Source organism: Caretta caretta, chromosome 3 (assembly GCF_965140235.1).
Source record: "Caretta caretta isolate rCarCar2 chromosome 3, rCarCar1.hap1, whole genome shotgun sequence".
In the NCBI taxonomy this organism is placed as follows: Eukaryota; Metazoa; Chordata; order Testudines; family Cheloniidae; genus Caretta; species Caretta caretta.
Genome location: NC_134208.1, coordinates 169473514 through 169501022, shown reverse-complemented (window position 1 = coordinate 169501022; position 27509 = coordinate 169473514). Strand labels below are relative to the sequence as shown.

At 42.0% G+C, this 27509-nt stretch overlaps 1 protein-coding gene across 9 annotated transcripts in view; it reads left to right on the top strand.

The window, feature by feature from the left end:
* Positions 1 to 27509, top strand: part of HHAT (hedgehog acyltransferase) — a 321770-nt gene that overhangs the window by 108015 nt on the left and 186246 nt on the right. Inside the window, exon 12 of one of the 9 annotated variants that reach the window (XM_075127108.1) lies at positions 16867 to 17161. The exons of the other annotated variants lie outside the window; for them this stretch is intronic. Within the exon in view, the coding sequence (XP_074983209.1) occupies positions 16867 to 16885 (19 nt within the window). The 3' untranslated portion in view covers positions 16886 to 17161. Of the gene's footprint in view, positions 1 to 16866; positions 17162 to 27509 lie in introns of those variants that run through there. 9 annotated transcript variants of the gene reach the window in all.

Below are 27509 nucleotides of genomic sequence, written 5' to 3'. Positions count from 1 at the left end.
CATTCCACAGTGGAGAGAGACAGAGGTGCAATTGGTGCTTCAGGCCCTCACAAAGGGGCCTACACCACCAGGCACTAATAGCTGTCTCAAGTCTCTCTCCATTCACAGAGTTTTGGAACCCATGTCCCTTGCCTAGCAAGTGCTACTCAGTTGATGGTGAGTCCCTCCATCATAACAAAAGGCCAAGTACAGTTCCAAGCACAGTTCCCATAATCAGGGTAATAACAATTTATTCTTCCCGCCCCAATAACAGAGACACTGGGGATCCCACAACAGCCAAAGTGACCATTTGGGCAGTTATGGCCTCATTCTAGGCGGGGTGGGTGTGCCTATGCAAATGAGATCAGCCCCTGAAGTTCTTTTCCACAACTTGCCACACCTCACCACCAGATGTCAGGGTGGAGCCCACCCTGACTCTGCTTACATGTGACTCACTATTTAAACCCACCTGACTTCCTTTGTTCTATCTTCTGTGTAGTTTTCCACAGCTGTTGCCCGTCCCCCTCTTCTCTCTCACTCTCTCCTCCCCTTCCCTCCCGCCCTCCCTTCAGGGTTGTTAAGCTAAAACTGGTTTTCTAAGGATGCATCTCACCAAGGGTTCGCATGTTGGCACCTGAATGGGGTCACTGAGTCCTAAGCACTGGCCCTTTGTATCTTGTCCTAGTGCAGGGGTTCCCAACCTTTTTGTACTGGCGACGCCTTTCACACAGCAAGCCTCTGAGGGCAACCCCCCACTTACAAATTAAAAACACGCTTTTCACAGCAGACTTACTAGCTAGCAGGCATGTACTGTCAACCGCCACGTAATAACCTTGTGACCCCCCAGTTTGAGAACTGCTGGCCTGGTGTGTACACTACAGGACATGTCAGCAATGGTGGATCCACATACCTAAAGGCACTAATGACAAAGGAGAGTTTCATAGAACAGCTCCACGATAGCAGTCAGAATTCTTTAGTTGTAGAGAGAAAGCCCCAATTCATCATACCCCACCAGTTGTCACCACCTCTCCCTGTATACTGGCTGTTCTAGGGAGTGACCTAGGAGCCCACAATGATGACTATATCCAGTGATGAGCTGCCAAATCTTAACAACTGGTTCCCTCCTCACCCCATGAGGGGGTCGTTGCCCACCCCCGCCCCCCAGGACTTCTGCCCCATCCAACCCCCCCGTGTTCCTTGACGTGTCCCCCCCCGGACCCCTGCCCCATCCACCCCCCTCCCCTGTTCCCTGACTGCCCCCAGAACCGGGCAGGAGGGTCTCATGGGCCACTGTAGTGGGTGTCCACCCCTAAGAGCCAGAGGCACCTGCCAGAGGGTGAGGTGGGGAGTCCCGGAGGTGCTTACCTGGGGCAGCTCCCAGGAAGCATCCGGCAGGTCTCTCTGGCTCCTAGGGACGGGGAGCATAGCTAGGGGGGGAGCAGGGGAAGCGGCTGCTCCCCCACTGATCACATCAAAAGTGGCACCTTAGGCGCCGACTCCCTGGGTGCTCCGGGGCTGGAGCACCCATGGGGAAAATTTGGTGGGTGCAGAGCACCCACCAGCAGCTCTGCGCCCAGCCCCAGATCACCTCGCCTCCGCTCCACCTCTGCCCCTGAACGCACCGCCCCCTCTGCTTCTCCGCCCCCCTCCCCCGGCTTCCCACAAATCAGCTGTTCGGCGGGAAGCCTGGGAGGGCTGAGAAGCAGGTGGCGGCTTCCCGCTCAGGCTGAGGGTGACGGAGGTGAGCTGGGGCGGAGAGCGGTTCCCCTGCGCACCCCTCCTTCCCTGCAGGTTACCTGCTGCTGCGCGGGCGGCCCTCCTCGCATCCCCAACCCCAGCTCACCTCGGCCTCCCTGGGCCTGAGTGGGAAGCTGCAGCCTGCTTCTCAGCCTGCCTCAGCTTCCCGCGTGAACAGCTGCTTCGCGGGAAGCCTGGGGGGCGGAGAAGCAGAGCGGGGCGGTGCATTCAGGGGAGGAGGTGGAGGTGGAGTGGAGGTGAGCTGGGGCCGGGGGTAGGGCGGGGAGCTGCCAGTGGGTGCTCTGTACCCACCAAATTTTCCTCTTGGGTGCTCCAGGGCTGGAGCACCCATGGAGTCGGCGCCTAAGGCGCCACTTTTGGCCAGTTAAATTTAGAAGCCCTTTTAGAACCGGGTTGTCCTTCGCGGAACAACTGGTTCTAAAAGGGCTTCTAAATTTAACAACCAGTTCTAGCGAACCAGTGCAAACTGGCTCCAGCTCACCACTGACTATATCCCCTCTGGGGATTGTTCCACACTGAGAGAAATCTGCAGCCAGGGAAATATGACCTGATACATGTTCTCCACCACCGTCGCATATCTGTCTTTATTCTCTGCAAAATATCAACTCAGGCAGGGGGCAGCATGTAAAAAAGGGTGTGATCATGGATGGGGGAGGATTCTGAGAATAGATGTTCTAAGCAACCTGTTTCCTTCCACCATGGATTGAACTAATGTCAAATAAGATGACTTTAAAGGAGTGCCCCAGTGGGAAGCCAGCCACTTTTCCTGCCCTCCAAAAAAAGAAGACATTCTGTTACTTGAGGGACTGATGTTCATTATATGGGCCTGACTCTGCAAACCTTTACTCATGTATGTATTTGTAAGTACTATGGGCACCTACCTGATATGGTAAAGAGGGCATTAGAGATACCAAAGATAGATATAGTTGTTGCCACTTATTTTTTGTATACCAGTACTGCCTAGCAATCCCTATCAGATCAGGGCCCTAGGGGGCTGTGTGGTGTACAGATACATAGCAAGAGATGATCCCTACCCCAAAGAGCTTACAATCTAAGGACCTGATACTTCAAGCACTAATACACACACTTGAATTTTGGCGCTGTGAGTAGTCTCAATGAATTTGTAAAGTTAAGCATGTGCATAAGTCTTTGCTGTTTCAGCATCTAAATTAGGGCAAGGTGCAACTACTTGGTGAAAGAAAGGGTTACAGTGACAGGAAGTCAGGGTGACAGACTGGTTGCTCAACCTGTACAATCTGCCGGTTTGAGGGGTTTTGCGTGTGTGTGCAAATCTAGAAATAAACAAGACACAGGAATGAGATCAGTAGCTCTTGTCTAGCTATTACAGCATGGAATAGTCTGTAAATATCAATAAGGGCTATCCCCTCTGTAATTGCAGAATTGATCTCAGCTTTTTCATTTTGAACCTTGTAAGAAGCACTATTTCTGTCACAATAGTGTGCTATAAAAGCAAGACTTCCTTTTGCTTCCGCTCATTTACTAGTACTGCCTGCATAAGAGGGTAGCTTTTAATGTGCAAACTGACTAAACTGCTGTATCTCAAACAATCCCTCTGAATTGATTCTCAGACTTGTCAAGCGCCTAGAATCACTGATTGAAATTCAAGAGCAACAGATGTTGTGAAACAGATACTGTTGTCCAGGGGACAGGGCACTGCACTGGGAATCAGACATGAGGTCTAGTCCCAGCTTTTCAGCTGACCAACTCTGTGGTTTTAGGCAAGTCACTTAATGGTTCTGTGCCTTAACTTACCCTCCTAAAATGGGGATAATGACCTTCCTTTTTAAAGTGCTTTGAAATCCATGAATTAAAAAGTGTTATATAAGAGCTAGGTATCAATATTTATTATGAGCTCTTTATTAAAACATGCAAATGTGATTGCAAGACCGAAGGAGTAGAAAGATGAAACAGGACAGAAGGTAACTCTGCCAAACTCGTAGTCTTCCCACCACACTCTGAAATTTAGGTTAAAAAGGAAGAGTAAGAAAGGGAACTGAAAAGAAATATCCAATCCTTTCTTTACAGTCTATATTTACTGCTCATCATGGTTACTAGGGCAGTGGTCTTCAACCTTTTTTCATTTGCGTATCCCCAAAATACTTCAAACGGCAGTGCAGACCCCTTTGGAAATCTTAGACAGAGTCTGTGGACCCCCAGGGGTCTGCAGACCACAGATTGAAAACCATTTTACTAGGGCAAATTCTGAAAAATAAAATAGAGAAATACCATAAAAAGGGAGATGAGAAAAAATGGTCAGATTATGCATAAATCATGGCAATGCCGGCTTTGCAGAGTGTTGGAGCTACGATACATAATGTAACAGAGGACAGTCTCCTTCAAGTTGTAATAGCTACTGTGGAAATTAGGTCACACTTTGGTCTTAAACTATGAAACGGGGTCCCTTGAAAACAAAGTCACATGTACAGGACTTTCCACTTGAAATACACTGAATTTGACAATTGTCTGATAGACATATTTTTGGGAGCGAGAGGTCAAAAACTGCAATTTTCTGTTTATTTCTACAGGTCTAAAGTAGGAGGGCAAAGAAAAGCAGTGTAGGCTTCCGAGTATATTCCTAGAGGTAATTACAGTGCAGTGGTAAAGAAAGAGCTAAAGTTATGGAAGCGAAAGGATTGTGTTTTTATCAGCTGTAGCACAGGTTTACAGCTCCTTATTTACTTTTTCCTGAAGCCTCAACCTTTCCATGGAAGCTGCATGACTTGGACATTGAGAATCCTCTTTAAAAAAGGAGACCTCAGCTGAGCATCTGAAAAGTATCTGTGCTTTTCAAGCAACATCGGGTGTTACATTTTACGTAAATAGCAAGATGCAATGAGTTCAGTGGAGTTACTCCAAATTTACACCAGTGTGATACAAAGCAGAATTCAGCCTAGAGTGTTTTAGAACAGGTTAGTATATGTAAGTAGTAGGTATTTTTATTACTTTTGTGTGAATTTTCCCTAAGTTTTAGTGAGATTATTTATAACATTGAGTATAACAATAGTTATCTGTGAGTGTAATGGTATCTAAGAACTACCATGTGTCCACGATTTTTACAGAGAAATCTTGAGTACTTTAAAGATTGTTATAAAATCTCAGATATGCTAAAAGGGTATGCCTTTCTAAGAAGGATTAAAATATTGCTTTTAAAATATTAAATATAGAAATTTACAGCCATTTAATGAAACATCCTATTTTTAAATACTGACCTTAAGTATTTGAACAAAGATAAGGAGATAATTTGTTATCAGGTGATCAAAGTATAACCTCCTGTTGTGTTTCTTTGAGGCCTGTCAGTTGTGTGGAAAATATTTTTTAAATATATTTAACATTTAACAGTTTCTAAAGGGATGGGAAAGAAGAACCAGTGATACTCTAAAATGGACTATGAATTATTCAAACATCTTTTCACATTAGTTGCAAATATGAGATTTCTGTATGGTCTTGGTGAAACTCTCTGCCATCACCTAATTCCTGGATAGACAGATTGTCCATCTAAAAGAAATCAGAGCAACAGAAACCCTTTTTTTTTATTATAAGGGTTAAAAACAAAATTTCATCAGTGATAGATACTCTTGTATCAGATACCTTGCCTGTAGTTCGTTCTTTCTTGGTGGGTGTGACGCAGCAGGGAGGGGGGAGTGTTGACCTGGGAATGTGGCAGGGGAGTTTCACTGGGAATGGGAGACCTGAGAGCCTGTAACCTGAGCCAGGAGGGGGAGGGGGAGGTAACACCTCTGGGAAACTGGACAAAGGCTGCAGGAGAGAGCCTGCTTGGGGGGGGGGGGGGGGGGTTGGTTTCAGTTTGGTGCTGGGTGGTGGAACGCAGGGAACCCTAGGGCTGGGGTCTAAGCTCCCTGCCCCCCAAATGGACTTGACTGAGGGGTCCTGGTTGTATCCACAAGCTCTGTTTTAGACTGTGTTCCTATTGTCCAATAAACCTTCCATTTTACTGGCTGACTGAGAGTCACAGTGAATCCCAGGAAGAGGGGTGCAGGCCCCGGACTCCCCCACACTCTGTGACAGTGGGTAACTACTTTATAAATATACATATGCACTGTAACAGTGAAATGCAGCAGCCTCTAAACTAGACAGTGATAGCCAGAAATATAATCATCACTACACAGCAGCTGGGAAGGAGGAATTTTTTGGCCCAGGATACAGCAGCAAATACAGCTATTAAGAGAAGCACCATGAAATCCATATCATCCATATGGATTAGATAGAATTTCATTTTTATGGCCTCCCCCAAAAGTGGACTGTGTTTACCTGGCCAGCATTTGAACTTGTGGTTCCTTGTATCTAGGTATAGTGAAACCAATGCTTAGATGACTAAGATTCACTGAGGGCAGAGATGAAAGTAAGCTGGTATGGTACAGTCCGGCGTACTGGTAAGAAAGTGCTGACCATACCAGCTGGGCCGCTGATGGGGGGGGCGGAGGAGGGAGCAAAAGGGGCACCTGCTCCAGGGCTCCGGCAGCTATTTAAAGGGCCTGGGGCTCCCGGCAGCCACTACTGAAATTATCTCCCAGCTGCAGCTGCCAGAGCCCTGGGCAGTGCAGGCCAGGCAGCGCTGAAGGGCTGGCTGGGGGATTTTGGCCTGAGGCCCCGCCCCTTCTGTCCAAGGCCCTGCCCTTTCTGGGGCCCCAGAGCCACCCCGCCCCCCCACCTTGCCCAGGAGCCCAGCCCCCCTGTGTACCAGTAAGTTATTTAAGTTACTTTCACCCCAGACTGAGGGTAACATAGGGTAACATTTTGAAATATTCAGCTGGACTGACAAAAGTAGCATGGTCCTTCAATAAAACCAGGATGGACATGAGGGGTTTCCTGCTAGAAATTTCAGATGAGATAGATAAAATGATGCATTGCTGAATAAATGCTTTTTGTGCCCTGGAAGACAAAGAGGTGGAATAGGTTTGGAAACTCTTTAAGGTCTAGATCAGAGCACAGTTGAGGTGGATGATTTGCTAAGATAAAATATTCAGAGCATCATCTTTTTTTAATACCTATTTTGAGCACCGCTGCTACTACAGATGGGTGATTTTGCAAAAAAGAATAAGTGCATATCCGACTTCCAGTTTCTGAAAATAAAGCAGACAACTGGGAATGAAAATTTTATCTATCTTCTTTGTAACCTTGCAAATTTCGGTGGGTGGTTTGGTGGATGTGTAAAAATCAGATTTAGGATAGGTCACGTTTCCTATTTTTCCTTCAATCTAATTACCTGATCCTAGGAATTTTCCCAAGAATATACTTTTCAAGTTCTTAGTCTCTTTTCTTTTCCTTTGTTTTGGGGTAGAATGGAGATGCACGTACCTCTTAGCTGTCTTTCAAGAGAATTGTGCTCATTAAAAGAATATAGGAGCTGGTGAACTATAGGGAGCCTTTTTTTTCTATTCTATTCAATTGCACTTTTTCCTTGGACTTTGGAAAATATCAAAGAATATTTAAAAAGAATTCTACCCTATTCCATAAAAGAAACAGAGCTCCATTGTTTCGAAATATAACACAGGGAAATGCATTGAGATAGTATAGGATTTTAACTGTTGTTGTGCAGGGCTAACCGATGGCATGTTGATAAAATGGATTAATAACTTAGGTGTTAAACATTTTATATTCTTAACCCTGATCATGTTCAGTGTCATGGAAGCTAGAATATCTCTTCTACTGGACAGATTGTGAAAAGGGGCTTTTGAGGTTAGGTAGCAACTTTGTCTACAGATAGCTGAGTTTTGGAAAGCAGTAACCAATACAGAGTAATTAATGTTTGCATTCGGTATTTTTTGTGATGTTTTCATATATTTTGTATCCTGGACTTTGATGTAGCTCTTATGTGTGACTAATGAATGGTAAGTGTACCGTTTATAGTCCATATTCTATCCTGGCATTCAAATTGTATGCCTCAGTTTAAACAGCTGTAGCTTATCCACATTTAGTTCTGCAATTAGTGGTGCAAAACATCAGGCTAATAACCAGTGTTCAGAATACAGTAGGAAAATTTGATTCAGATGCTATCAGATAAGCAAAACCAGTGTTTCATGCTACATGCTATGGAATAATGTACTTTTGTGAATAGAAGGCAATTTTTGAACTTGGCTGAGTTAGCAGGGATCCTAATTTTTTGTCACAATAAAACCAGAATTCTTTGATTTAAAAAAAAAAAAAAAAAGACAACCCTCCACCCCCAGTGTTTTTCCACAATGAAAATGAAACTCAGAACTTTAGTTTCCGTAGCCACAATATATATAGGTATCAGTTGAACGCAGTGTTTTATTGATATTTACTATTTTTAAGCAAGTTTGAAGCCTACCTTCAACATGAAACTTGTTCTTGCCAAACTCAGTGACATGGTCTTTAGGGGTGATTTTTGAAGTTTTCGGCATCTTTTCATAGCTTTAATTACTGATGTCTGGAGTGACATTTCAGATGCATTAAAACGCAAACACCTATATACTATTAAGTAACCTCTGTACGCTGGAAGCACTTAGCTAAACATGTTTCAGTAATGTAAATTTAAAGTGTAATCAAATATCATCCACAAGAGGGGGAGGTTGCAGACATTGAATAAATGACACTGGTATTGTCAGTAAAATGTAGTTAATATATGGTTTTATTTTTTCACAAAATGTAAAAACTAAAGATTCTCTGTAAAAACCCACAAATTCGGTGTTTTTCTGTGGCAAACGGATTTCTATGATCCCTGGTTATCAGTCTCTAGGCATACTTCTGATATTTGTATATCAGAATGAATAACTGAATATCCTTTCTGAAGCTGCAGGAAGGATATCCCTGCTTGATCATTGTTGGTGCACCTACATACCATCGTGTTAAGGGTCTTTAATCTCTTTGCTTTCTTATCCTAATTACAGATGTGATCATGTAAAAACACCTACTTTGCACTCACAGGATTAAAGGCATACATTCAGGTGTGCACAACACTATATACAGTTCTTCTACTGCCTGTAAGTGCTGTACCCAGTAATGTTGTAGGATACTGATATGCAATGTTGTTGTAGACGTGTTTGTCCCAGGACATTAGCGAGACAAGGTCACATACTTAGGATACTGATGGCAGGAAGACCGTCCCAGATGAGTCTGTCTCTAATTTCATTTCTACTTCTGCTTCTGATGATCTGGACACTGTGGCTCTGTCGCTGCTATTGCAAACATAGTAGAGAATACATGCCCTGATGTTGTACTGGATATGCAGTATTGGGAAACCCATACATGCACATATATGTGCACTGCAGCCAAGAGGAGAAAGCTAAATGTTCTGCCCCAAAATAGCTGTAACATACATGACAGTTTTGTAAAGTGCCCTAGACTTCTGGAGAAAATACATGCACATGTGGAGAAATTCAACAACATGGAATATATAAAGAAAAAAAGAACTGTCTGGATCATCATCAGTTGTGAACACTATTTTGGATTATAGCTATATAGCCCAGAAATTAAGGAGGGAAATTGTTATATACTACTGAATGTTTAGGAAAAGTATTTGTTTAATATTTCTAAGATATTTTAATACTATTCAACTTTTCTGAATTCTGTAGAAGGAAGGTAGATGCAGTAAAGATGTTATTAGGAGTACTGTACCATGAAAAAAAACCTTTGGTTAGAGGAACCAGTGAAACACACTGTGACGAGAACAAAGAGAAACTCAAAAGAAAGACTTGAAAATGCAAACAAATGTTAAAGAAATGAAGACAAATTGGTAGTTACTTTATAGAAACATAATCGAGACTGCGAAGAGGCTAGTTTGGCCGATTTGCAACACAGTGTTGAGGGAATGCGAGTCTGATCATTACAGACAATCATACTGAACGTCTAGGGCACTTCAAAAAGCTTCTTAGCCCTGATGGTATAATGCTTCATTTTGGGCAGCAGTGAAGGAGTGGTTGAAGATAGTCTTTCATTAGGATAAGCTATGTTCCTGTGTTCAGCCATAAGAAATCTGTGTCAAGATACAAAGACATTATCCTCAAAATTCCTATAGTGATGGGTCTTTATGTAACGTTTGGGTTTCCTGGTTTTGAGACCGGAGGTCATATCTGGAACTGGCAGTATCATGGAGCTGTGTCTTTAATTCCTCTATCCAAGGATGAGAAATCATTCTAGGATGCAGGATTTTAAGGTGTTAACAAAAAAAGAAAAACCTTCAACTGTTTTAGAAAAGACTTTTGCTGGAGACTACAGCATTGCAGAACAATCCTTAACCTTTTACTGAAGCCTTTGTACATAACTGAGAAGAACTCCTTAGCTATCTGAAAAGGATTTAAACTTTAGTCCAGGAGCAATAGGATCAAAGGTGCTGCACCAGTATGCAGAGCCAACTTTGGTGGTCAATTATAATTTAACAGCAATGTGAGAACTTTCTCTGATCGATGGTGAGACATTTAAAATTCTGCTACTGCTCTTACAATGAGTAGTAGCCTCTCTATGGAAAGGAAGTGACAGATGAGATACTGGTAACAACTTTATCATTGCCTTTTGAAACACTTTGCATGTATAATGGAGGATTAGGTTTATGCAGTGTAGTGCTTGGTAGCATCAACAGTTGATCCTTTAAAATTCCTTAAAATTTCATCCTTTAAAATTTCTTTGACAGTTAGTTGTTGAAACAGACATGGTGTATGGTAGACTAGTTGTAGTATAGCCCTTAATTATCTCCTTGTGTTTATATTGTCTTTTGTTTTTCAAACTACATAAACAGTAACATAGAGATGGTTAACAAAGTGATCACTCCTGGGGAAATTATGCGGGACTGTACACCCACAGGAGCCTTCCTTTTTTCTTTGCAGCAGTGAGTGCTTGCAGTGGGGCTGGTAAGGGGTGTGTGGAGGAAATGAGGGAGGGGAGGGGATGGAGGGAAGAGGCAGTGGGAGTGAAATGGGGCAGGGGGAGAGGAATGTGGGAGTGATGGGAGGGTCATGGAGAAGAAAAGGGGATAGAGGAATTGCAGGGGGAAGTGGGAGCAAGGCATGCGGCATCCTCTCAGAAGCAGCTGGGGCTCCCCCATTAAGCAGGCTCATTGAACCCTCACCCTGACAAGCCCTACCCCCCACCCACATCTGGACCCCTCCAACAAGCTCCCCATACCTAGACCCCCCACCCTACTAAGCCCCAACCAGCTGCACCTAGACCCCCACCCCATCAAGCCCCTTCCCCCAGCACCCGGACCCCCCCACTGAAGCTCCACACCCAACCCCCCACCCGCCAAGCCCCGTCTCCCCACACCCATCACCCCCATTCTAAGCCCCAACCACCTTCACCTGGGGCCCCTGCAGAGTTCCATTGCCCCTGCACCTGAAACCCCCCAGTGAGCCCCTGTGCATCCAGATCTCCCATTAAGTCGCCCGCACCCAGATTGCCCCACACAGAAACTTCTCACCACACACCTGGATCCCCACCACACTAAGTCTCTGCACACTTGGGTTCTGCTGGGCTGAGCCTGCCCACCCACACCTGGTGCACCTGGCGCAGAGGGGCAGGGCCCCGGAGTGCTTCTGGGGCAGGCGCAGCCCTTCTACTGTGTCAGGGTCAGGTGCAGCCTCACTGCCGAGTCCCTGTACCGAGGGAGGTGGGGGCTTCAGGCTGATCTCCCATCTCAATGCAGCCAGTGGCCTGTGCTCCCCACTGCCATGCTGAAGCCACATTTATTTATTGACAAATAAAATTTGCAGAATTTTAAAATATTGTGCGCATAATTTTTAATTTTTTGGTGCAGAATTCCCTCAGGAGTACCATTTAACTAATATGTATTCTGTGTGTATGTTTGATTTGTGATTCACTCACAAAAGGTGCCAGTCTAACATCACCCAGACTCCTGTTCCCTCTTCACAGAAGTAGTTAGGGCATGTGCTGTGTTGCAAGGGTAGAAGCCTACAGCATCCCACCAATGTGCCTTAATTCTGACAAAGAGGGACTAGCTCTAGAGATGAAGAGAGTGGAGAGCTGTAGAGAGTGAGAGGGATGGTTTGAGCATAGGACAGAGATCCAAGTATTCTAGAATTGCAAGGCTTTCAGATACCACGGTAAGTGCTGTATAAGAGCCTAGCTAGCTAGAATTCTGGTTCTGTTGCTGACTCCCTTGCTGCTCTTACACTGTCAGTTGACTTCACTGCTTCTGGTTCTCCTTTTACTTTCAAAGAACAATGAAAATGGAAGAATATTCAAGGCCAGAGTCTCTATGTGGTCTGACCGATATGCACTGCCCCGCCACTGGATTCTGGCCACTGAGCTGGCATATCCAGCCTTGAGAAGAGCATTTCAGGGCAAAGGAATCCTCTGGTGGCATAGAGCTGGAATAGAGATCTCTATGGCACCACACCCCATCCTGCTGTGGCTGGCACAAGGGTGTGGCTGGAGTAATGGTTTGGATGCCCCCTATTTGAACTGATCCCCAGTTGTTCTACTGGAGCCTTAGGGCTGCTGTAATGCAGTGTTGCTGTAGCAGCCATGTCAGTCCCAGGATATTAGAGAGACAAGGGGGGCAATAAAAGATATTACCTCACCCTTGCAAAACATTGAAATAAACCCTTCAAAATAAATATAAGTGCAAAGTACTGATTTTGTCTAAGAAGTGCTTCAAAGACAAACCTAAAAATGTTAAAATACTGTGATGGTACTTCAAATTCTGTTAATACTAGATTAACAGTTAAAGAAGATTCAAATATTATTAGTATGGCAATTTTCAATCTTAAATTCAGCAGGGGGAGTCCATGGTCTGTTTGTTTTGCAGATGAGCCAAATGATTTCAAACCAGTAGTATAAAAGCAAATTCTATTCACTGGAATTAACACAGTTTCAATAATTATGTATTGTAAGGTTTCTTTCTTTGTATGAATTATATTATCACTAGAATCTCAGAAATTAGAGATGGCAAATAGCTATTAAATTGTCCCATGATGGTCACTGTGGCTGTTGCCTATAGTATGTTGTTGTTTTGTTCAGTCTAATTTTAAATGTCTTAGGAGTTGGAGCTTCTGTCCCTTTTCTTTGCAACCTATTTCTCAGTCTAATGGGGGCAGTTCTAGTTGTTTAAAATGTACATCGACTATTTTAGCAAGATTTGCAAGATCTTTTGCAAGATCCTGATAAATGTGTCTGGAGGTGAAGATTTGGTGACATTTTGGACTGGCTGAAGAGGTCTCTGCACAAGTCAAGCGTGCGGGTTGGGGAGCAAAGGCTTTTGCAGTTGAGGCAGGTGTCAGTGGGTGCTGTCTCTGTTACGTTTAGAGAAATATTAGAGAAATCTTTAGCCTTCTGTTTTATGCAGGCTGCCAGTGGCCCATAGGGACTATTCTAGCTGCTGGGAATTGGCCGGCCAGAGACGCTTTCTGCCCACTCATGCTTTTCCCTGGCCAGACCCAGTGTCCTGATGCAATGCAGATGTGGTGCTATTGGAGCCACTACCAAACAGTGCAAACAAAACAAGCCGAACACGAACAAAGATTTGGCCCTATTTGTCTATAAAAAATTCTTCTCTCTGGCCGATGTTCCATTATTTACGTGGTCCCAAAGGTGTTCTATAAAATTACTCTCAGTCGCTATTCGTCTTCAGTAGTTAAGTCAACACATCATTTCAGTAATAGCTACATGATGTGTTAAAGGACAGAGATTGAATTACTAAAAAATAAATCGGTGCCTGCACCATGATTTCATACATGAAAGAAAGAGCTATGGAATGTGCAGATCAAACTCCCATTCACGTTAAGATGCAATATGATGTTTAGATTTTAGAATAGCATCATTTAAAGTAGGCATTGTCCTATTTGGTTTACAGTAATGATTTGCAGGTCTCCATCCTTGGATGTAGATATGCTTATTACAAAACATTAACATTGGCTGCTTTACTGACAATACTTTAAAAAGGAGTGGTGCTCGGATTAATAATATTTTAAAGACATGCTATCCACTCAAAGTCAAGTCAGTTTCAAAAAGTTAGTTTCAAGTACAATGGAACCCAGTTTATCTGATTTACTTGGGACTGGGGCCAGATCAGATAATCAAAAATTCGGATAATCACAAAAATGGGTGTGGCTCGGGCTCGGATTCTGAGCCCTGCATGGTGGGGCTGACAGTCTGAGCTCTGCCACCCGGTTCAGTAAATATGGAGAGCTTGATAAAGTACGCTTGGGTAAACAGTGTTCTACTGTGCTGCACATCCCCCTGTGTTTCCCTGCCAATATTTTTATGGTTTTACAACCTCATTTTCCTATTTAAAAATGTTTCTCTCTCTCCTGTTGTTGTGAGAGACTGCACAAACAAGAAAAAACTGACTAACTCTACATGGGAAACCGTGAAACTGACTAAAATACAAAGTGATGCCAAATTCCCAAAGTAAAAAAATACAGAAGACAGAGATTATTTTTCTCCAACCTCTTTCACTTATAGTCACCTTAGGTATGACTCATAACAAGAGACTTGGTGAAATAATTTCAGACAGAAATATTTTTTTCAGTTGTTGATGGCATCCCTTTAAGAGTTAAGCAAGTTAGAAAAGTAACAACAGCTTTTTAGTAAGATGCTTCTGCTACAAAAACAGGTGTGCTGGAACATACTTGCTCACTCCAGAACTGTATCCACAAAACTCCTGTGCCGGACAGACTGATAAATCATTTAATTAGTGAAAGACAAGATAGCATTAACTCATCAGAATAAACTCTGATTTGACGGTCAGCATCCTGAGGGCAAGACACTCTTGCCCAGGTTGTTATAACTCCAGTGGGAGTTATACACTCATAGAATGCTATCAAGCATTGAATGGATACAGAGAACTGACTGCTCTCTCTCTTACAATCAGCATAGGGTTCTTGGGGGTAGCACATGAGATAATTTCAAAAGATGTGTTGCTTTTTATTTAAGTTTATTTAAGTTATTTAAGGCAGGTATACTTGGCCTGTTGCAGAAAATAAAGGAAATGAGGTCCCTGCCCCAAGGATCTTAAAATCCAAAGTCCTGATCCTGCCATCACATCTGCTAATGCAGACATTGGGCTGAGACGTGCAATTTGTGGACCCAATTGCAGGATCAGGGCATATACAGACTAAAAGTTCAAACACATAATTCATCACAAAGATCTCTGTTATTGAGAGCAGATTAGACAAACAGCTGCCAGGTTTGGTCTAGGTTTACTTTGTCCTGCCTCAGCATGTGGGCTTGCAGTAGCTGACCTCATGAAGTCCATTCCAGCCCTACAAATATAACTGCACTTCTTTGTGTGATGGACTAGCTCTGCTAGGCCTGGTTTTAATTTGAGTTGAGTCTGGGGCAGATTTTATTTTCTATAGCTATTAATAGGCTGAAAATAAATTTAAAAAAATGCAGATGGATAATTGTCTTTTTAAACAAAACCGATTGTAAGGCATTCAGTGAATTATACTGTGGTGCTAAAACAAAAGATACAAATATATTGTTATGCAGATGTGCGTTGTTTGATGCTTGTATTCTCTGTTAGAGATGCCTCACTTTTGTGTGTTGTTCCTACAGTGTGAGCTTTGAAAAAAATAGTTTGGTTTGCATGGAAGGAGTGTGAGTTTCTCTTTATTTGTGTCAATTCATTTAGTACTTGTAAAATAAATATAACATTAGAGAATTAAAGTTAGCTTAAATTTGGTTAAAGAAATGTGTTTTAAAGGCCCTAACTAGCAAGTAAAAGAAACGCCTTGAAAGTATTGAGTTATAAGGCCAGAGAGAATGAAGTAAAGAGGATTTAATGTTCAAAGAATAACTAATGTAATAAGGGGAAGTTTATAAGACCACCTCTGACCAATACAGATGACTGCAGATGGTTTTAAATAAAACAGAGAATCTGTCTTTAAAAGAGCCAACGTGAACCTTCCCACCCACATATTAGTGTTATCTCAAAAATCAGGGCCTATGTGAACCTAGGTGCAAAGGATTCAATTTCTTTATTGGTCAGCAAGAAGGAGGGGAAGAGATGGTGGGGAAAGGAAGTTGTAACTCTTATCTGGATTAAGACTTGAAATAAGGGTGAACTATTTCAAATTGGTTTTTAGCTGAAATCGGTAATTTGTAATGGCATCGCTTGTTTGTTAAAGGGTATAAAAAAAAAGTAAACTTTTAAAGGGTTCACTGCTATAATACCAGCCTGGCCATGTTGGAGCTGACCAATGTGAGTGTAAGCACCACTTGGTTTAGCCTGTTTGTAAGTATCTTGATCAAATGTTTATACATGTTTTGTTACTGTTTGGCTGTAGCAAATTGCTTATTTAGGCTTTTTAGGCATGTTTAGAGCAATTGTATAAATAACATTCCACATTTGAATTTAATAAAGGAATTTTATGGTGAAATTTATTGTTGTGATAATACCCTGCATAAACAATAATTCCAACAGTAGTGATAGTAGGGAAATGGAAAAGGTTGATAATGAAAGAATCCCAATGTCTCTATTCAGACATAAACCAAACAAAGTGAAAAAGGTTCCCCCCCTCTTCCCCCTTATTTTTTTAGGCTATCTAGGCTGTAATTTTTGATGAGCCATACAATTTTGGAAAGCTAATTAATCTTTGTGCTTATTATTCCTTTGTACAAATGAAGAAGTGACAATGAAACTTTAAAGAAGATATAGCTAGTTTGCGTTATTTTTATGTGACAGTTTGCAATCTCCATATGTGTGTATATGTGTGTGTGTGTGTATAAAATATGTATATATGAAATTAATTTATGATTGAGTTTCATTTCAGTCCATCTGTGCTTTTTGAGGCTGTTGCTGAAAAACAAAAAGGTATCGATTAAATAATTATACTCAAGCACCTGGGATTTTGGAACTGTGCATTTCAGCAAAAATTCTGCCGACTTTGAGACAGCTCAGGACATAATAGTAATAATTAGTGGCAGGATGCAAGCTGGGGAGCCTTGGAGCAGCCAGGGAACCTAGTTGGGAATGTTGTTAATTTCTACGGTTGGAAATTGGGGGAAGAAGCTCATAATGGGAGCATAATGAGGGAAAATGGATTAGGGAATAGTGTCATGATATATGCATTTTCTGATGTATAGCTGCAGTACTACAGCTGACTTTATTGTAAGATAATGCTACATTTTTACTGATTAATAATACTTTTATGATCTCTTGCCCTTTTTTAGGTGCACATCTTGGAACTGATTGTCTCTTCCTGATTCAAGTGGTGTGTGCTAAATCCAGCCTTTTCCCCTGTCCTTTTCAAAGCTGCTCCCCAGTGTAAGGCCATCTAGAAGAGTAGTCACTTGTCATGTCAAATAGAGGAACCTAGGTCCCAGTCCTCCTCCAGCTGAAGTCAATGAGAGTTTTGTTGATATCGAAGTTGATGGGACCAGGCCCATGGGCTTAAAAATCATTGTTGATCACATTTTGCTGAGAAACAGCTGTACAATTAAAAAAATCCTCAAATCTCCTTATTCCGGCATGGGTTAATATAAATCCTGGACACAGCATACAGCCCAATTAGACAGTGGTGGCAAGTGTTCTGATTTAGTATATCTTATATTATAGTGGTGCGCTTGGACTTCTGGTGACAGCAGAGAAATTATCTATTCCTCATATATTAATTGTCCAGGACAATTCTGTATCTCTCTCTCTCTCTCTCATTCATAGCCTGCTTTCTTTCCTTCTTGTTCTTTACGTGCAGCATAAGGTTGGTTATGAATGACTGGTCCTAGGAAGTAACCACAATGTACTAAATTTCTAATTCTGTATTCTCTCAGAATAGGAGACATAAGGTAAAGTAAAATGAGCCTGCGAATGTGTGTGTTTGCAAGCTGCTGTCATCTTGGACATGAAACACTTGTGAATTGTGAAAGATTAATAATTCACCCTAGCAGAACCTATCAATATGGGATGTTTTCCACATCTGTTATCTAATATTCAAAGTTGAAGTAAAGTTCATTGCAGGAATGTAAAAATCAATAGGGCTGTTGTTCTCTGTGTATGTCCCTTACAAATACTACCTCTGTATTAAGCTTTATAGAAAGCATTGGCAGTTGCTGTTTTTGTTGCCAGTGGATTACCGTGCTTAAGAAGCCATTTTGAGATCACGAGCATAAGAATACAGCAAACCTCAATACAGTTAAGTTAAAGGATCTCACAACTAACAACTTAAAAACCAAGTGGCTCCTTTACCATTGGTTCCTCTGTTCTTCTGTGTTGCACTGTGTGGCGCCTGCAACTCTGCCTCTAACTTACTGCTTTGTCTAGGTTCCCAGTGGTACTGGTGGTGCCCAGATGCCAATGACCCTGGCTTAGTCCAGCATGTTTTCCTGCCCTTTGTGTAAAGAATGAGTACAATTCTGAACAGGACTTTGGCTTGTTCGGTCTGTCAGGTTCTGGATCTGTAATGTTTTTGTTTTCAGCAATATGCTGTGTGCTGTTGGAGATAAAATGGTAATGTTGTTGGCTAGCGATGTTGACTGCTTTTTTTTTTAAATCCCTTATACAGATCATGAAATAACAGAGGTTTGAAAGGGGGGTGTGTGTGTTTAAATTTTTTAAAAAGGCTGATTTTACATGTCTGCTATCCATTATGAGAAAGTAATTTAAAAGCCTGCAAGATACAGAAGGATATAAATGCCCAAGACCAGATAAGAGACATCGTGGTACACTGGACCAAGGGCAGTACAGTAGGAAAAATGTGGGACTCCAATTACTATGATACTTCCGTGAGATGTACTATGGACTGGTGAGATTTATTATGATTAGAAATCTACGAAATGGCTTTTATGCCTCCAATGCCGGGCAGGCAAAACTAGATTCAGAGAATTATAGTCCTGTCATCTTTGCTTCTTGGAGTCACTTGCAAAGGAAACAAATGGTTGGTAGTCAGAGACAAAAGTTAATTAACACAATTTAAAATGGATACTTCAGGGACTATATCCCTTCCCTAAAGTATCCATGATGTGTAAATAATCCAAATAATGTGAATTTACCATATTAATGCATCTGAATTGGTGGGAGAATAGGTTTCTGAAACACTAATTTGGCCTGAAAGACCAAGAATTGCTATTAGTTTATTTTGTATCAATATCTAGATAGCAACATAGTGTTGTGTGAACTGCGGTTATAGTGAATATAGTGTACAGTAGGTGACACATACATTTGTGTTACATTTTCACAAGATAATTAAGGGAAAAAAACAGTTTAGATGGCTTGTTTGCGTCATGTCTTGTTATTAAGCCCCATGGCATAGATAATAAACTAGGCACATCTAGAAAAAACAAAATCTTAAATTCAGGCGATTGTAGCAAGAAGCTACTAATGGGCTGTCATATAGAGGCTGACCCTAAAGCCAATGGAAATTTTCTCTAATTAAATCAAGATTAGGCTGAGATAATCCCTTACTGCCCCTTTTCCATGCAGAAGGTGGAAGTGGTCAGATGTCTGTAATAATAATAATATAATACCTAGCAGTTATATAGAGCTCTATAGTCTTAGATCTCAAAGCACTTTAGAAAAGGAGGTCAGTATCATTTCCCCCACTTTACAGATGGAGAAACTGAGGCACAGAAAGGGAAAGTGACTTTCCCCAGGTCACCCAGCAGGGCAGTGGAAGAGCCAGGATGAGAACCCAGGTTCTCCTGAATCCCAGCCCAGAGCTGTATCCGCTTGACCACACTGCTGAAGGTCTTGTGGGCAGCAGAAGCCAGAAAGGGGGTCACCGGTAGATCTGTGCTCTTAGGAAGTGGGTGTGGAGAGACCAGGAGCACCAGAGCAAGTGGAAAGCAAAGTTTCCTGACATGTGCAGGGTTTGGGGTGGAACTACAACTAATTCCAGAGTGCTAAATCCTTCCCCTCCACCAAATGATTTGAGAGAGACTCTGCGTGGAAACCTTGGAGTTTTTTCTCTTCATGTCCCCATTCTCATAGGTTTTCCCATGAGAGGAAGGAGAGGTTGACCGTATGAGGTTTACTCCTATTCTGTACACAAAGGCTCTAGAAGCTGTAATAACAGTGTTTACAAAAGATATTAGTCTTGATTCCCTGTGGCCTTGCACCTATGCTAATCATCTACAGATGTCCCAAGTGAGTATAAAATGCTGTCATTCTGATCTGGGAGCATTTTACACCCAGTTGGCCCAGGTGTAAATAATTACACACGGTACAGGGTGGTGGAGAATCAGGCCCTCTAACTCTAGGAGAATAATCAGATGACTTGGAGGATGTACATAGTATCTGGAATAAATTTTGACAGTTTGGCAGATTGGGTTTCTAAGTGGCAGATGGCATTAAAATGTCGATGAATTAAAATATGCATGTCAGTAACAGGATTGGGAATGCTAAAAGCAATTACTCCATAAAAAGCATTGCTTATATGAAACCAATTCTGAGAGAGTTTTAAGGACAATTGTTACTATAATTGTCTTATGTATAGTAGCAGATACAGAATTAAAGCTCAATTTCTAGAACTAGTATCTAAATATTATGGTGTCAGCTTTGTGCTGGCAGTTTTCACTCTTCTTTTGATTTAACAATGCAGATAATTGTATATATGGAAAATGAAGCATTTACTAGACGGAAAATATGTGTGCATCTCCTAAAAAAAACCAAACCAAAAACGCCAGATGTGTCTTGTGTTATGCACCCTCCTTATACCTTGGGTTCATTTTTAAAAATTGCTGTCTGGACTGCTGTTAGAAATGTAACTCCCTACGTTCTACATTAGCTCATATGTTTTGGGAGTGTCCCCTAGATAAACGATTTCTGGTGTGAGGTGGGTCAAAGGACCAATTTGATATTGGATGTTAAACTGGAGCCCTCCCCCTTAAATTTCATTCTTGGATACATTTGTGATACCTGGGGGTTACTTGGTGACAAGGTGGTGTGGTTCCAACGTGCAGCTTTGGTTGCCGAAAAATTAATCAATTCTGCAAAAATGGAAAACTCAATTCCTGCCAGATATTGATGCCTGGCTCGGTGATATGGCTGACCTCACAGCAAATGCGCAACTGGCGTTCTGCAGAAAGGGAGTGCCCCAAAAATTTGAAGGAATTTGTGTGCATACTGAATATTGTACTAATGGATGGCTGTCCATGAAGGTAATACAGCACTCAGTTGTTGGGGTTTTTTTAATAACTAAATTCTTAGACTATGTTGGCTATTGAGTGAACATTTCATGCTTTATCTATTTACTTTTAAGTATCCTTTTCTTCCTCTACACAACACGCTCTTAAAGTAGTGCCACGTTAAATATTGACTCACAAAAGGGAGCAATATTAAGAGTCTAGATTTGAACCACAAAGGCAAGAAGAGTTAAAGCTGTTACTCAGTCCTAAGCACAATCCATTTTACCCAGGTATTGTCGCACCATGTGGGCCATACCACTGCATTGCTTTAGCAGCCAAAACCCCACTGAGTTCTTTGTGAGTTTAGGGTGAACAAATAACTCCAGCTTTGAACTACGTGAAAAACTTAAACACCAAGTAATGTAATCCAGTGGTTCTCATATAGTCAGAACCACTCAGGGGTGCTATTCATGTTTCACTGGATGGTTCAAGAAATATGTTTAATGGAACACAGAGCCTGATCCACCCTTTGATTCATACAGGTGTCACTTTCAGATCAGGCATGAGGAACATTGGTGGGACAATGTGGATAAGCTTGTAGTATTGCTGTCTTGCTTTGTAGAATGAGGATGTTGGTTTCCAGTGTTATCAATCTTCCATCTTTCACAAGCACTAAATTAACTGTAAACATTTGAAATGTTAAAAAAAACGCTTTTCGTTACTAAAGGCTAAGAAGACACAGATATAGGCCCCAATCCTGCAATCTGGCCCTTAATCCTGGGTGGAGTTGCATTGACATCACCATTAACACATGGTTCTCTCAGCAAGATAGAATGCTGGACTGGGGCCCTGAAAAACACAGTACTATGAACAGACCAGAATTTTAGTCTCTTCGCCAGCTCTTGGTTTAATAAGGAAATCCTAAGAGTGTTACTGAGAAGTAGTTACTGAGAAATTTTCTGAATGAGGAGGAGAGTAAAAATACCAAAGGATCAGTAAACATATTTAATAAGTCTTTCACGGCTATTTATTGTATAGATCCATCTTTGTTAGTTCCTTAGTGATCTGGGGAGGGATTATAGATTGGATATAATGTAGTCCTCTATCAAATGATACAATATATTAATATAGCTGTTGTATTTGATCTATTTTGCCTATTTGTAGCTTCTATATTTTGAAAAGTCTGATTTTTTCCTCTAATAAAAAATATCTAGATGGTTTCCTAAACAATATGATACAAGGAGGAGGACGCTATGATTTCCACTGGCTCCTGGGAATGGCGGCCCCATGTTCTGCTCCTTTTGCCACTGCAGTTCCCAGAAGAGCCCTGTGATTCTGTGGATACCGATTTATATCTCTGGATATCTACATCTGTGGATATAAATTTGTATCCACACAGGGCTCTACACTTGAGTGCCCCTGCTTGGAGGGTGCGGGAGACAACTGCCCTCTTTCATTCCTCTCTGCTTACTTTTGCGCAGAAGCAAAGTGGTTCTTTGTACGTCTAGGTTTCTTCTTAAAGGTCCAGTGACCCTTTAATTTAAACAAGGGCATTGTTTTGCCTGGTTTCTGCCAATGTTCTTAGGGTATGCAGGACTAAGATTTGCCTGGCTAGGTTAGAATCCTTTAGGAGGGTTTTTATTTTATTTGAAGGAGTTAGGAAAGGACTTGAAGTGTCTCCCTATATTCTAGGATGCTGCTTCAGGAAGATTACAGGGCAGCAAGGATAATCCCCTGTCTTCTTAGAATCAGAGTTTACTCCTCCTGGGTGATTGTGTCTTTTGGACAGAGAAGGGTGAAGGATCAGTACAAAAGATTTGTAAAGCAGCTACCTGACGCTCCCTCTGCATCATCCCTAAGCACTGCAGGGGGAATGTTCAGATGCAGTCTTATGTACAGAATGCTTGGAGCTAGAACTTTCCCTTCTCCCACCAGGAGTGCCCCTGCCCAGGCTCTCTACTTCCTGTATCCCTGGGCAAGAAGAATGCTGCACTCTGGCTATGTTTTGGGCCATACGCAGCTGCACAGGGGCCCCGGATTTACCCCTTTCCATGACTGACTGCACAAACTCACAAATGAGACTCATAAGACAAGCCCAAACAAAGCAAAGATGATATATGAAGGATATGCGCTCCTTAATTCACTAGGGAATATAGTATCAAAACAAAGTCACTGATTAATGACACTCATCTGTTAGGATATAGATATTCAGGCCTGTCTGTAAAGGCCTATGCTCTAAGAATTTAGGTGTATTTTATCACTTAGCTAGTTATAGAGGTATAAAAGAGAGAATCAAAATCATTGTCTGACTCTATAAGGCCTTTTCTCACTGTGACAGTCTGAGGCCCTGTTCTTAGGCCAAGGCCTCTGGCTAAGCAGCAGAGGCAGCCGTAAGCTGGGAAGCGAATGGTCACATCCCAGACTAGTCACATTGAAATAAGGTGCTATTGGGCTGTTAGGAATACAGTCCTGTCCTGATCATGTCTGTCACCTCCAGGGAAAGGGAAGTGCCTAGAAAATGTAAAAGGAAACTTAGTTTGATAGCATCCTGTTTGGCAAGAACTCACTTATCAATAGCTGGGATGTGAAATCCTCATTTCTGTGTTGTTCTATCATTGTAGTCCCCATTTCCCTATTGTTTGTCTGTATAATCTCTGTCTGGTTCTGTGATTGTTTCTGTCTGCTGTATAATTAATTTAGCTGGGTGTAAACTGATTAAGGTGGTGGGATATAATTGGTTAAATAATCATGTTACAATATGTTAGGATTGGTTAGTTAAATGTCAGTAAAATGATTGGTTAAGGTATAGCTAAGAAGAACTCAAGTTTTCCTATATAGTCTGCAGTCAATTAGGAAGTAAGCGGGGGGGAGGGGAGAATGGGAACAAGGAATGGGGGGTGGGGAAATTGGAATAATGTTTTGCTAAGGGGGGGGAATGGGAACAGGGACACAGGTAAGGCTCTGTGATGTCAGAGCTGGGAAGGGGGACACTAAGGAGGGAAACTGGAATCATGCTTGCTGGAAGTTCGCCCCAGTAAACATTGAATTGTTTGCACCTTTGGACTTCGGGTATTGTTGCTCTCTGTTCATGCGAGAAGGACTAGGGAAGTAAGCGGGTGAAGGAATAAAGCCCCTAACATCATCTATCACACACTACTATTCATGACTGGTGTATGTTGTTCACTCTGTTTTTAGCCCCTACATCCCTTTAGTTGATTTCTCTTTATGTGGTTTGGAAATTCTAAGGGACTGAGAGAGTTCTTCTCCCGTTGCTCTGTTTAAGTTTATTTAAAGGCGGCCATCTGGCCAAGTAAATATTGTTGTTACACAGGCTGTCTTAAAGTGCTTTATATGTCATGTAGTCTTTGTACTTGACATATTCCTGTTTCCATCAGGTAATAATGGACAGAGTAGATTCTTTACAATTCTTTAACTTTGGGGCCTTATGATATTTGCATTTTACTTTTCACAAAGATGTAACTATAACAGCAATATCAAGAAAGGTGACTTTCAGTCAGCATCATCTGACAACAAAGGAGTGAGTTTAAAATGTTGGTAGTGTCAAATATACAAAAGCTTTGTCCATACTGCAATTGCAATAAATTCTTTTGGTTTTTGTCACTCTGGCACATTTTTATTCACAGCTGCTATTTTTTTAAGCTGTTAAATTATATCAAGGCTGAGTGAACTGCACTTGAATGGCTAGTGCAGACAGGATACTTCTCATCGTTCTTTCAGTTGTTCTGGAGATGACTTGTCCCTGCTGTGCTGGTGGTTGTGACTGGAACAAGGCCATTAGCTGATGCTAGTGCAGTTGGCCTTGTATCACTACATGAATCTTTGCTGCTGAGGCAACATTTCAACAGCCTGTTGGTGCAGTCCATCTGTGTTATGTGGGATGTCTTTTAAATTCTCAAAAAGAAAAGGAAGACTTGTGGCACCTTAGAGACTAACAAATTTATTTGAGCACAAGCTTTTGTGAGCTACAGCTCACTTCATCAGATGCATTCAGTGCCGCAAGTACTCCTTTTCTTTTTGCGAATACAGACTAACACGGCTGCTACTCTGAAACCTTTTAAATTCTCATCATTACTTTTGGCATACACGTGTCTTTTGGGTTGCCTGGGAGCATAGGAACCAGGGCACTAATTTAATTTTTCTTCTGGAGGATGCCATCTTTCTGTCTGTCTGTCTCTCTGTGTGTCTGTCTTTCTTCAAATGGTGAGAGAGTCAGAGTTTCAGGTGGATCAAGATTTACATAGGAATTTCACAGGTTTTGTGCCATTTGTTGGTAGCAATTCTTTCTCCTTTTCCCTTTATCCTATTGGCAGCAGAAGAAAATTTACAGTGGCGAGTTGCCCCACCCACATACCTACGTAGTAGTACTTCCATGTTGTGCCTACATCCATTTGAAATTGACCAGGATTCTGGCTATGTATTACAATCCTGCTCATGTTCAGGCTGCTTTTCAGCACTGTGTATACCACAGTACAAATAATACATAATCATGTGTAAAGCACTGCTGTGTGGGAGCACTGGTGGGGTGGTCTTGCTTTCTCCTGGACTGTTTCCACAGGAGGAACCGTAAGGAAACACGCTGATAAAAAGAGAGGAAACTCTTGTTAAAGTTTGGTAAAAGCGATCTTTAAAAGATTCCAAGCAGTTAATTGGATCTAATGCTAAATGCTGACAGGTTTGAAATTTTGCTGTCAGGTTCCAAATCAAATACTTCTTCTAGTATTTCTCACCAAAATCCCAAGAGTATATCTTGCCCTGTATCAGATCCTAATTTCCTCCACTTTACCTCACTGCCTTAAGTGCAATATTCAGGAGGTTTCTCAATCCAAAGTGTGAGTCATGTCAGAGGCTACAAATGAAGCTCCTACAAAGCAAATTGAATGAGGCTGCTATGTGGGCATAGCCCTCAAATCACAAACCCTAGGGCTGTTACACAGTCACATTGTACCCTACTTCTAGACATTGCAGAAGAGCCAGATGGTACGAAGGATGAGATGTCTCGCATAGGGATAGGATGCAAAAATGTGGGGGCTTATTACTTCATTCCTATCACCAGCACCAAGGCTAAGAATCTGTAACTGTGATGGCCTGATAGCAAAGTGGTAAGTGTTTCCCAGAATTTAATTTTTAGAGAGTAAAAACTGCATATGACTGACTTTTTGTGCTGTAAACTGGAGATCAAAATGTTTTTAAGTACAAAACAGGAGTATAAAAATATCCTGCCAGAAGATTTTCATAAATTTTGCATTTAGAGTTAATTTGTTGTGAAACTTACTGTGATGGGATCCCCAAGAGGTGCAGTCTGGGACTATGCTGTGCCCCCTTAACTCTCTCCAGCCTGGGTTGTGTCTCACAGTGCTTTGCTCATGACAAGCAGCATGTCCCTCCAGGCACTGTGGTCACTCAGCACAACAGCATTTGGAGACCCAAACCCAGCTATATTGCTTGAATGCTCTCAGAGCCACGCATGAAGCACACAGAGAAAGGCACCAGAGCCAAATCCACCTAGCTCCCAGCACTGTACCTCAGGAATATACCGTCTAGCACTGCTCAAGATGAGCGGTGCAAATTTATTAATTGGTTCACCACTTCAGCAATGGAAGGTGGACATACAGCAGCCTTTGCAAAACCTGGGCAGATTTGCCAAACACTTCAAACAAACTCACTGGTAAAGATAAACAGTAAAACAGATTTATTGGCTACAAAAGATAGATTTTTAAGTGATAGGCAAAAAGTCAGAGTTAGTTACCAAAAGAAATAAAATATAAGCACGCAGTCTAAACTCTCAAGCCTATTAGACGGGCAACAACTAGATTAAGCAGTTTTTCTCACCCCACTGGATATTGCATTCCTTAATATACAGGTTTGTCCCTTAAACCTGGGCCAATGTCCTCTGTTGAGTCTTGTCGTCTTCTCAGTGTCTCAGTTGCTTGCAGCGTAGGTGGGGGCAGGAGAAAGGCCAAGCATGTGTCCGCTGTCTGTTTTATAATCTCAGTCCCATGTGCTTGGGGAGCACAAGTCCAGGCATGTCTGGGGGCATTGCTGAGTCTCCAGGCAAGGTTTGAGCAATTCCCCTGGTGTGGTGTCATGCAGGTGAGTCATTGAATTGTAGCTCCTTTGCTGGACAGTGGTTGTTGATGGGTTGTTTGAAACCCAGCCCAGGTGTTGGTTACTTTCCTTGCTATTGCCTCTGGGGAGCTAATATCTGGCTGATTCCCCAATTTACAGCATGTTTTAGTGACAGCCATACAACACAATTCTCATAACTTCATATGCATTAATGATTAACATATATGGATAGAGAAATGACTTTCAGCAGATCATAACCTTTCCCCTGATACCTTACAAGGCACGTTTTATATGTAAGATCACGATCATATAAAAATGAGGAATATGGGGGTTACAGTATGCTCCCCCAAGGTATAGAATGCCACACTTACCATGATCTGATTTTACATTGCATGGTTATTTTCAGCATAAAGATTTTGATTACTTAATTACTTAATAAGTGCTGATGTCATAATTAAAAAAATGCTTATCACAATCCTAACTCATGCCTTTGTGGAAAGTTGCCCTAAAGAGGCAACTGGCACAGGGGAATTCGAAGGAGGCATAAAGCAAGGCTCTGTGTCATCTACTCACTCCCTCTCTTCTCCCCTGATGTAGGGATCATATTTGGGGGGGGGGGCCTGACAGTAGTAGGGCCAGGGATTCTGGCTGATCTCCCTCTATGGGGC